Genomic DNA, 10,581 nt, shown 5'->3' with positions numbered 1-10,581 from the left:
TTACTCAGGGAAGAAGCAAGTTAGAAACCCTCGCAGCTGCTGCGAAGGCACGACCTTCCTGAGCTTCAAACGCGGCCTACGGACCAGCAGCACAGTCTCATCTGGGCACTTGTTAGAAACGCAGATTCCTAGGGCCCACCCCAGACTGCACCTTAATACCGTCTCAAGGAACTTGTATGCACGTTAAATTCCAAGGAAGCCACCTCCAGGCTATCTGACCCCATCCTGAGAAAGGGGGACCAAGGGTCTATCAGGGACCTGAGGTCAGAACACGCAGGCAGAGCGGGGACAGGTGGTATCAGGGCCTGGGACAGTCTGTCCACGTGGCTCTCTCTGCCTGGCTTGCTATCTGTTTCTCTCTGATGCCCCTGCTTCTTTTTGCTTGTTCCTTGGCTCACATGGGCCCCAAGCCGCTGCTCTGTCCCCTGGGACCGTGGAGCCCTTTGGTTTTGGAGACCGCCAGCATGCGGACCGCAGGCCCTGGGCCTCTGCCTTCAAAGTCTGCAAAGCGGTCCTGACTGGGCCCCTGAGTCGGGCATCCTGCCGGCTGTGGCCAAGGATGGAGGGCTCGTGTGGTACCAACACGCCAGCTGGGCTCCCTGGAGCTGCGCTCTGTGAGGCGCAGGGGGAAGATGCTGCTGGTGGTGGAGGCAATGGAGGAGGGGGAGGAGGGGGAGGAAGGAGGGAAAGAGGAGGAGGAGGGGTGGGGAGAAGAAGCTAGACCATGCTCTTCCTTCTTGCCTCAAACTGTGGCCATGGGGCGTCATGCATAGGGGGGCCCAGAGGTGGACAGAAACGGCCCGAGACTCGTTAGTGCCCGCCGTAGACACCCGCAGGTGCGCGCCTGCAGGGGGCCTTCCCACTCCGGCTCTGTCCCCACTGAGTTTCCCTCCTGCCACCCTCTTAGGCTTGGTCCCTGGATCAGGACTTGGAATCTCTATCCTCGCTTCTCGGCCTTTTGGCTAAGATCAAGTGTAGGACTTGGAATCTCAGATTGGAAAGATTCTTAGAAGCTGTCGAGTCTGGCATTTCCCAAAGTGTGTTCCACCCGTGAACATTTGTTTTTAGTCGAATTTCCAATAAAGCGTTCCCCAGTTCGGTGAGCTTGAAAGACACACTGCTTGGGATGCCGTCCTCTTGAAGAATGACAAAACTCAGTTGCTCACTGAAGGTTCTGACAAGTCCTGCAGAAAAGAAACTTGTGTCGCCTTGGCTAGGCCGGGGCTGCCCAAAGTTTCACACAGAGCCCTTTCTCTCACATAATGATAGCTTCTCATCATTCTGGTGTTCTCCATGGGACCAGCTTTGGGAAATGCTGATTGGCCGGATCCTTTGGGCCCTGGTTGACCGCATGTGAGTGAAAAAGAAAGGCTCAGGAAGGTGGAAGTTTCTTTCTCGCTTTTGTGAAAGAAGTCTGAAAGTAGACACACAGGTACCGTAACTGGGAGGGCTTCACGGAGACGCAGAAGAAGGGCTGAGAGGCAGGGGCTGGAGGGGGCATGACCTCACCAAGGAGGCCACACAGGCGTCCTCTCTCTCTCCTTCCCTTCTGGGAGGCCCAGGCTCTGAGCTCGTGAAAATACCCTGGACCCGGGAGAAGCTCATGGCAGAAAAATTCAGTTCAGTTCAGCTAATCCTTGGGCTCCAGTAGAGGTTTTTGGGGCCTCCTTCCAGCAAGACTTGAATAGAGTGGCTTGGGGACCGCGCCCCTCGTTCTGGGGGAAGCCCAGCCTCCTCTACCTCGTCTCCAAGGACTGACGCTGGGGCTGTGTTCCTCCTGGGTGTGCCCGGCTCCCACCCTACCCCTGGATGAACACTTCCACTGTGTTGCCCCACGATGATCGATGTTGGGCTCATTCCTTCATCCTGCCCCGTGCCACTAACCCGGAGATGTGATTAGGGTTGTGCCCAGGTTTAGAGTAACGGGGGGCCAGCCCACCATGGAGCCGAGCACGTGACGACTGCCGATCTCGCGTTATACCTCACCGTCCTGAGGATTAACCGGCCAGCCCCTCCTCACTGGATTGCCCCCTCTCTGGCCCTTGTTTATTGCGCTTCTGTCAGGCTCGTTGGGTCCCCTGACACGCTCTCCTTCCCTTTCCTGGTGGCCATGTCCGAAATTCTTGTGACTTTCTCATGCAGACTAGTTCACCTCTCCCTTCCTTGCCCAACCTGGGTTTCCAGGCCACGTAGCAATGTCAAGGCTCACTGGGGAAGTCGGGGATGAAGCAGCCCGGGGGCCGAGGGGGAACCGCCAGAGCTGGGCATTGATTTTCTCTTCAGTGTACCCCAGGGCATAGTCTTGGCAGTGTCCTGCCTTCTCATTGACAACATACCCTGGAAGGGAGGTATGGGAATGAGTGGGTTCCTCTCCTTTCATCTAGAGCGCCTCCTATAGGCAGTTCTGGGGACTGCATCTGGAGCCGCCAGCTAGGCCAAACCCCTTCTTTTTTTTTTTTTTTTTAATTATTTTTTTTTTTAAGGTTTTTTATTTATTTCTAGGAGAGAGAGAGAGAGAGAGAGCACGAGCAGGGGAGGGTCAGAGAGAGAGGGAGTCACAGACTGAAACAGGCTCCAGGCTCTGAGCAGGCAGTTAGCGCAGAGCCCGACGCGGGGCCCGAACACACGAACCGCGAGATCATGACCTAAGCGAAAGTCGGACGCTTAACCGACTAAGCCACCCAGGCGGCCCCCAAACCCCTTCTTTAAAGAGCCCAGACTCTGAGAGGAAAATTTAGTGCCATCGTTAAAAAAATAAGGAGTACCAAGCCGAGAGGCAGGGGAGGGGACCTTGGCTATTCAGAGCTCTTCAGTTTGGAAGGTCAAGGAGAGCTTCTTCGAGGAGGTGGCATTTGACGGAAGCCAGTGCTTTAACCTGGGGGCAAGTGTGGGGGTGGCCATCCAGGGTGATGCGGTTTTTAAAAGGGGGAAAAAAAAAACCTTCCCAGCTCCACGTCTAACAGATTTCACCTCAACCAGCCTTGCTAAATCTCAAGCCCTATGAAACCCGTTTCTGTTATAATCTCTCTCTCTTATCTCTTCCTTCCCATCCTTTCTCATTCTCCTCCCCCAAAGGATGGGAAATCTTCAAAGAAAAAGATGTGTCACTGTAAGTATTCAGCCCAAGAAGTGGGCCAGATAAATTATTAAAACACATAAAAAGACAGCGAGTCGAGGGGCGGGGAGCCGGCAGAGGCCAAATAGCCACCCTGGGTACACGGTGGGCCGGTGCCCCCCCCCCCCCCCCCCAGCCCTGGACAGGCTAAGGTTTCCCCCGCACAGCCCACCTCTCTGGTTTCTCGCCCCAGGGCCAGGTTGGTTGGGGGGGGGTGTCACAATTCCAGTGGCAGCCAGGTCCCCGGCGCCTGCCCGGCTGGGAAGGGCCAGGCTGAAGGTGGAGGGGAGGGAGGGCTTTGTGTCTGGGCTGGACATTCGGGATTGACTTCCCCCAAGACTCAAACTGGTAACTGCGGAGTTTTAGTTCTTGCTTTTATCTCTTTTTGAACTGTAAAAAGAAATTCCCAAGGGGAACAGGGGATACTTTTTTCTCATGAAAGAAGAAAGCCACGACCGGTTTAAGGAAGTAACCAACTTTTTGAGCACTGTGAGAAAGAGCGCTCAGAGTTTTGCTTTGATTTAGAGGCACCCTGGCACCGGTGGTGGGTGGCCGGAGCTCCCCGGGTGGAATTCCATTCCCTTTGGAGGGGGTTTGCAGGAGAGCTACTGCTCTGAAGCAGACCCTCAACCCCCCCACCTCCCCCTGTTCCTGACTCCCATTCTCCTGCTCTGCTTTTTCACTTTCCTATTGCTGGGGGTGACGGGTGGGGGGACGTCCTCACTTGGGCAATATTGACATTTTGGGCTGGGTAATCTTTTGTTGTGGGGGGCTGTCCTGTGCATCATTGGATGTTTAGTGGCGACTCTCCTTGCTAGGTGTCCTCAGACATTGTCAAATGTCCCGCGGGGGGCAAAATGCCCTCCGCTGAGAGCCATTGGACAGCTGGTGTCACCTTCTGACTTAGTGCATGCACTGTGCGCCTGTTTGTTAAGTTTATTGTTTCTTGTCTCACTTCCTCTCAGTAGAGTGGGAGCTGGGGAGTGTTTTGTTCTGTGATGGATCCTCAGTGCCTAAAACAGCGCTTGTCACGGAGCTGCCGCTTAATCAGAATGTGTTTCTGGATGGGGGACTCTCTCTAACGGTGGCATGTGAGGTTTAGACTGTGTTAGGGTGGGCTCACATAGAGGAAATGGCCTGGCCCATGGAATCTACAGGCTTCGGTTCAGTTCCTCACCAGGCCACCGGCTAGCTGTGTGACCTTGGACAAGTGACTTCACCTCTCTGAGCCTAATGGTTTTCTTTCTTTTTAAAACAAGCACAAGCCTGCATCAGGGCGTTGTGGTTGTAGGGCTATACCTGACTTAAGATGATGGCTGGCATAGGGTAGGTCCTGGATAAAGAAGTGCAGTATAAAATGGGCAAAGACGTTATTGTGGGGAGTCCCAGGGCTCCTCAAATGAAACCAGCCTGCTAACAGCATTAATGTACCTGCTTATAATATGAGCCTTCATTTTCACCAAAGAGGACAGATTTGGAGGATAGAAGTAAGACACTGTTGGGTGAAGAAATTTATGACTCTGGTGGCCCCGTGCAGTTCCCAATGTCCTTGTGTAACATGTAGGTGTTCTGGGGCTGTGAAGCCCATCGCAGTAGCCACCAGCCACACGTGGCTGTCGATCTCTTGCCGTGTGGCTAGTCTGGGAGGAGATGCACTCTAAGTGTAAAATACACACCAGATTCCAAACAATTAGTGCAAAAGAAAGAACGTAAAATATCTCATTGTATGTTGAAATTATAATATTTTTGGAATATTGGGTTAAATAAAATGTTATTAATCTCATGTTTCTTTTTGCTTTTTTCTGTGTTGATGAGTAATATGGCCTATTTATTTTTCCCTTTAATGTTCTTACAAGCTTATAAAAACTTTTACTTTTGGGTCACTTGGGTGGCTCAGTCAGTCAAGCACCAGACTTCAGCTCAGGTCATAATCTCCAGGTTCATGAATTCGAAACCCTGCAGTGGGATTCTGTGCTGACAGCTGGGAGCCTGGAGCCTGCTTCGGATTCTGTGCCTCCCTCTCTGCCCCTCCCCCGCTCATGCTCTGTCTGTCTGTCTCTCTCTCAAAAATGAAAAAAAAATTTTTCAGGGGTGTCTTAGTCGGTTAAGAGTCCGACTTTGGCTCAGGTCATGATCTCACAGTTTGTGGGTTCGAGCCCTGCGTCGGGCTCTGTGCTGAGACAGCTCAGAGCCTGGAGCCTGCTTCAGATTCTGTATCTCCCTCTCTCTCTGACCCTTCCCTGCTCACACTGTCTCTCTCTCTCTCTCAGAAATAAATAAAACATTAAAAAAAATAAAAAAAAATTTTTAGGGGCGCCTGTGTGGCTCAGTTGGTTAAGGTCCCATGACTTCAGCTCAGGTCATGATCTCATGGTTTGTGAGTCCGAGCCCCGTGTAGGGCTCTGTGCTGACAGCTCAGAGCCTGAAGCCTGCTTTGGGTTCTGTTTCTCCCTCTCTCTCTGTCCCTCTCCTGCTCGCACTGTCTGTCTCTCAAAAATAAATAAACATTAAAAAAATTTTTTTTTAATTAAAAAATGTTACTTTTATTTTAATTTTTATTGAAGTATAATTAACATACAGTGCTATATATTAGATTCAGGTGTACAATATAATGATTCGACAATTCTACACATAACTCAGTGCTCCTCAAGATGTGCCCTACTCTTAATCCCTGTTTCTTTTTACTTAAAACAATGCGGCTACTAGGAAGCTTAGCTTTAAACATGTTGCTCACATTATCTTTCTCGGGCAATACGCTCTAAGGAGTTGGCAAAAGGGGCCGACTTGAGCCTCCATTTTACAGACCTGAAAACTGAGGCTCACACAGAGAACTCAGTCCCGGGGGCAGGGCTGGTCTTCTCACCCTTCATATAGGGTTTTCAATCCCCATGCCCAGGCCGCCGGGTGCCAGGCCCAACTTAACAGGCCCACGGTGTCCCCAGCAGAGCAGGCACTCTCCCTGAGAACCACAAAGGTGGGGTGGAACCCCTTGATGTCGCCCTCCCCTCCGCAGAAACTTCCCCAGACAAAACAAACAAGCCCATGGGTCTGGCGAAATGCAGCCTGGAGAGGAAACCAGGGAAGATCAAAGGCCCAGCGGTTACCCCCTTCCGGGCCGCGCAGCTGGCAGCGCGCCTCGACCCCGGGAGGGCACCCACGGGCCCCGGGATGAGACATCCCAGTGACTGGCTGGCAGCTCGTGGCTTTCGGACACTTGTAGCCGCCAGGAGTGGGCTGGGCTCACAACTGGCTCGAGGCGCGGCGGGGCTCCCCTTGGACTCCCAAATCAAAACTTAGAGGGGTGGAGGGGGGGGAGACGTGGGTCATAAGCGAACCTTTTCTGCCAAAAGTCAGGTCGTGGGAAGACTGGGAAGGGGCGGCGCAGCAGGCTCGTAGCAGACTCTTAGCACCCCAGCAGCGTCCCCTCTCCCGACCTCAGTTTCATCACCCGTAAATTGGAGCCGCCGAGTCCTGCCCTGCCCTCTTCCAGGAAAAATAGAGCATGCGGAGCGGCTGTTCTCGAGAAGGCAGGACCCAAGAGGGGGTCTGTCCCAATACGCCTACCGGCCAGCGGCCCGCCCCCTACCCCCTACGAGACTCGGGTCTCGAGTCTTCGGTTCCCGGGCCCCTGGCCCCGACCCCGTCGCCTCCCGTCCCCCGACCCGCCGGCCCTCCCGCTCCCGGCGCGGGGCTGAAGACTGCGGCGTGGAAGGGGGCGCTGTGTCTGCCCGGCGGCGCCTGGCCCCGCCCCGCCCCGCCGCCCCGCCCCCCGCCCGCCCCCTCCGCGGCCCGCCTCGCCTTTGATGCGCCGCGCCCGGCCAATGGGCGCGCGGGGAGGCGCGGGCCGCGGCGGCGGGCTGGGGGCTCGGCGCGCCCGGGCGTCAGTCGGGCCGCGGCAACGGCGGCAGGAGCGCGTCCCGGCGCCGCCTCGGGCTCCGCTCGGCTCGGGGTTTCTCCGGGAGGAGGAGAGCGAGGCGAGGCGCGGCGAGCCGCCGGCCCCGCGGGCCGGGCGCATGGCTTAGGGACGCCCCCGCCCGCCGCGCCCCCAGCATGGGGAAACTTCACTCCAAGCCGGGTCAGTGTCCCCGCCCGCGCGCCGGCCCCCTGGCCCCGGCCGTCCTCGCCCCCGCGATTGCTAACTCTCTGCCTCTCCTTTCTTTCCGGCTCCCGCCGCCGCCGCCGCCGCGCGCGATGTGCCTGCAGCCGCCGTGTGCAAGCGCAGGGAGAGCCCGGAAGGTAGGGGCGCGCGGGGCACGCACCGGGGGGATGGACGGGGAAGCACCGCGGACCGCGGCGGATTGGCCTAGCTCGCGGGATCTTATTACCAGGGCCACCCCCACCCCCGGCCACCAGTTCCACAAACCCGCTCCGGGAGCAGCCTTCGGCCCCCCTTTTCTGTTCCATCTGCCCCCTCCTCTCCGTCCTGTGCTCTCTCCGCGGATCCTCAAGCCCTCCTGTCGCGGTCCTCGCCTTCCGCGCGCACTGCGCCCCCTCTTCAGACTCCTGAGCTCCTTCCCCCCAGATTCTGCCCGCTCTCTTTCCGGCCCTCGGCCCCTTCCCCCGAGACCTGGGCTCCGGCGCCCGCTGCGCCCCTCTCCTCACCCTCAGCTTCACCCCCTCACCCCCTGCTCGTTGCCCCCATCTTCTGATCCGCAGCCCCTCTCTTCCGCAGTCCTGGCCTCCGGCGCTCGCTCTTCTGATCCCCAGACCCTTCCTCCCGGGTGCTGCTCCCCCTTCGCGCACCCCTTTGGGCCCTGGCCCCTGGGGCTTCGCCGAACCCCTCTTTCCTGATTACCTGCGTCCCTCTCTTGGATTGTGCCCCGGCTCTCAACTCCCTCCTGGCCCCCCGCTGCCTCTGCCGCGCCCACTCTCCCTCTACTCTGTCTGCTAACTTTTGGCCCAGAGGCCAGACTCAGGGGGTTTGTGTCTTCCCCGCCCCAGGTGACAGCTTCGCCGTGAGCGCCGCCTGGGCTCGGAAAGGCATCGAGGAGTGGATCGGCAGGCAGCGCTGCCCCGGCGGCGGCTCCGGGCCCAGACAGCTGCGGGCGGCGGGCACCGTTGGCAGAGGAACCCGGGTACGATCCCCACCTACCCTCCTTTCAACCTCAGAGACGGGTCTCCTTACCCGCCCGCCCCAACTTGTAGTCCCTTCTCAGCCGCTCCTGCCCCACCAACATGACCCTGTACCCCCATGTCTCAGGGGACCTTGGAGGTGACACAGGTGACAGTCTCCTGTCCAGCTGGGGATGGAGGGCTGTCTGGGGGGAAGGTCCTAGGTGAGGAGGTGGTGCAGGTCCAGTCTGTGGGGAATCTTGTCTGCGCTGGAGGGATTTGGGGGCCCGCTCTGTGCTCCGATGTTTGCCTTGGTTCTGCTGCCAGGGTTCAAAGGTGGATCTGGAGGGGGTGGCTGGAAAGACAGGGAAGGCGTGTAGGAGGGGTGTCTGGGTGGAGGGCAGGACTGTGCTGGCCTCCAAGTGCGTTCCAAGTGTCTGCGGCGTTCATCACTACCATCTGCCCAGGAACCCCAGTAGAAAAGACTGTCATCTGGGTAGCCGAGTCTGGGGGCCGTTGAGACCTGGTTGCCCCTGTCACTTGGCCCACAGGGAGGGAGAGGGGCTCATTTTCTACTGCAGCCTGGGCCTTCCCCCAGTAGGTCGCCGAGGCCGGACTTGTTCCTGGGGAAGCCGGGGATGTGACAGGGGAGTGAGTGAGTCCAGCCTTAGCTCCTGGCCTGGGACTGGTGTTCACAGATATCCTCTGAGCCCTGGAACTCTGCACGGGGCTTTCAGACGGTCTGCGTGGAACTCGAGCAAGCCAAGGATCAAAGGATGAATCAACTTTTTGATGTGACATTTAATTTTTTTTTTTTTTTTTTTAACTTAGAGGGGAACAGACTGAGTCTCAGGTCTGGTTCGTTCTTTGGTCTTGTCCACGGGCGAGGGGGCGGGCCTGGGGGGGTTTCAGCTGTGCGCGTGTGTTTTCAGGCCGTGGTACCCGGGCTCTTTGCAGCCCTGTGGCGGGGGGCTGGTGTTGGGAGATGAGCCTGTGGGTAAAGTCGGCTCTTGTGCATGGATGAAATAACCCCTGCGATGGGGAGAAACCCCCGTCTCCTCCTCCCGTGACTCGCTCTAGCTGGGGGCTTTCTCCTCTCCATTTTTCTTCATCTGTTGGCTGGGCTGGAATTAGAGCTGTGCTCCCCTAGTAAAGGTCAGAACTTGGTGGGTGGGGGGCAGTGCCGTTGGGGCCCTTGAGAAACAGAGCCACCAACTTCCCTTTCTTCCCCCAGCGTTTATAGTTTTTGATCTACTTACTTATTTAAAGCCCAGTGAAAATGATCCGATTTAGCCCTCTGAACAAATGCATTTGCAGCTCAAGACAGAGGCCAACTGAGTGGATTTCCATTAATCAAGTTTTGGGTTTTTTCAGCCTGTTTATTTTTACAAAGTATTCCTGCAGAATGACATTTATTTGCAGTCCCCTTTTTTTTTTTTTTCCTTTCCTCAACTGCCAGGCAGCTTGCTCCATGCTTTAGGGGAAACTTGAAATACAGCGAGGGCTTACTTCAATTGACTTTTATCTTCAAAGCCATAACAAATGTTACCCGCATGTTTTTGGTGGGTCTCCTTGGCATCCAGTCCTGGAGGATGGGAGGGAGGAGGAAGGAAGGAGAGGAAAACAAAAGTCTGTCGTTTTTAATTAAATAGTAGTGTTCCCAGCAAGAGGAATGTGAGCCAGTAAAAGTTGCCATTGGGGGAAATGAGGGAGGGTGGGGAGGGGGCCCCAGCTTAAGTCTGTGGCTTTGGTGAAGTCACGGAATTTTGTTGCCTGGTTTCTTCCCCCAGCCGGGGACAGCATGGGGGTGGCGCTCGCCCCCTCCCTCCCTCGTCCCCTCTCTCAGAGAAACACTGGGGGTCGTTACTGTTTGTTCAAAGCACTTTTGAAGATGTGAGACCCAGAGCCATCAGCGTCACATATGTTGGTGGTGGTGGAGGGTGGGCCCCGCCATCCAAGATATTAAGGGGAGGAAACCTCTGCTGCTTTGGGAGTTATGCTTGGTGACCAGGACCCGGACATCTGGGCTCCTACCAGTCCCCGGCCCAGCCACCGCACCTGCAGAGCGGGGGACGGTGAGCCCACCCTGGGAGAGGTCAGGGTAAGCCCAAGGTGGAGGGCTGCATGGTGGGGGCCCATGTTGTGATTTCAGGTGGTGCCTCGAGGAATGTTTGTTATCTTAATAGTTAAGCACTGCTTTTCCCAGGAAAGGTAGTAAGTAGGACATCAAGCCCACGATTTCACGGATATTATCGCTTAGGATGAAGCTAACTTGAAAGAGAGCGGTGAAAGTTGATTCTGAGAAAAATATTAAGTACAAGTGGTCGAAATCGTGACTGTGGAGACAGAATGCCCTGAGTTTGGGGAACATTGAGAGATGGTGAGTAAGACAGCCGTGAGCAACCTTCTGTCCA

General features: G+C 56.1%; 1 protein-coding gene across 1 annotated transcript in view; it reads left to right on the top strand.

Moving 5' to 3' along the window:
- The first annotated feature begins 7,005 nt into the window (after positions 1 to 7,005).
- The window catches only part of NKD1 (NKD inhibitor of WNT signaling pathway 1), an 86,580-nt gene continuing 83,004 nt past the window's right edge, over positions 7,006 to 10,581 (top strand). The window contains exons 1-3 of the mRNA XM_039242081.1: positions 7,006 to 7,190; positions 7,319 to 7,351; positions 8,057 to 8,190. Coding sequence (XP_039098012.1) covers positions 7,166 to 7,190; positions 7,319 to 7,351; positions 8,057 to 8,190 — 192 coding nt within the window. The 5' untranslated portion in view covers positions 7,006 to 7,165. The remainder of the gene's footprint in view (positions 7,191 to 7,318; positions 7,352 to 8,056; positions 8,191 to 10,581) is intronic.

This window comes from Hyaena hyaena, unplaced genomic scaffold (genome assembly GCF_003009895.1).
Source record: "Hyaena hyaena isolate Hyena2069 unplaced genomic scaffold, ASM300989v1 scaffold_7, whole genome shotgun sequence".
NCBI lineage: Eukaryota > Metazoa > Chordata > Mammalia > Carnivora > Hyaenidae > Hyaena > Hyaena hyaena.
The sequence above is the reverse complement of the archived record's forward strand: the minus strand, read 5'-3'. Positions and strand labels throughout refer to the sequence as shown.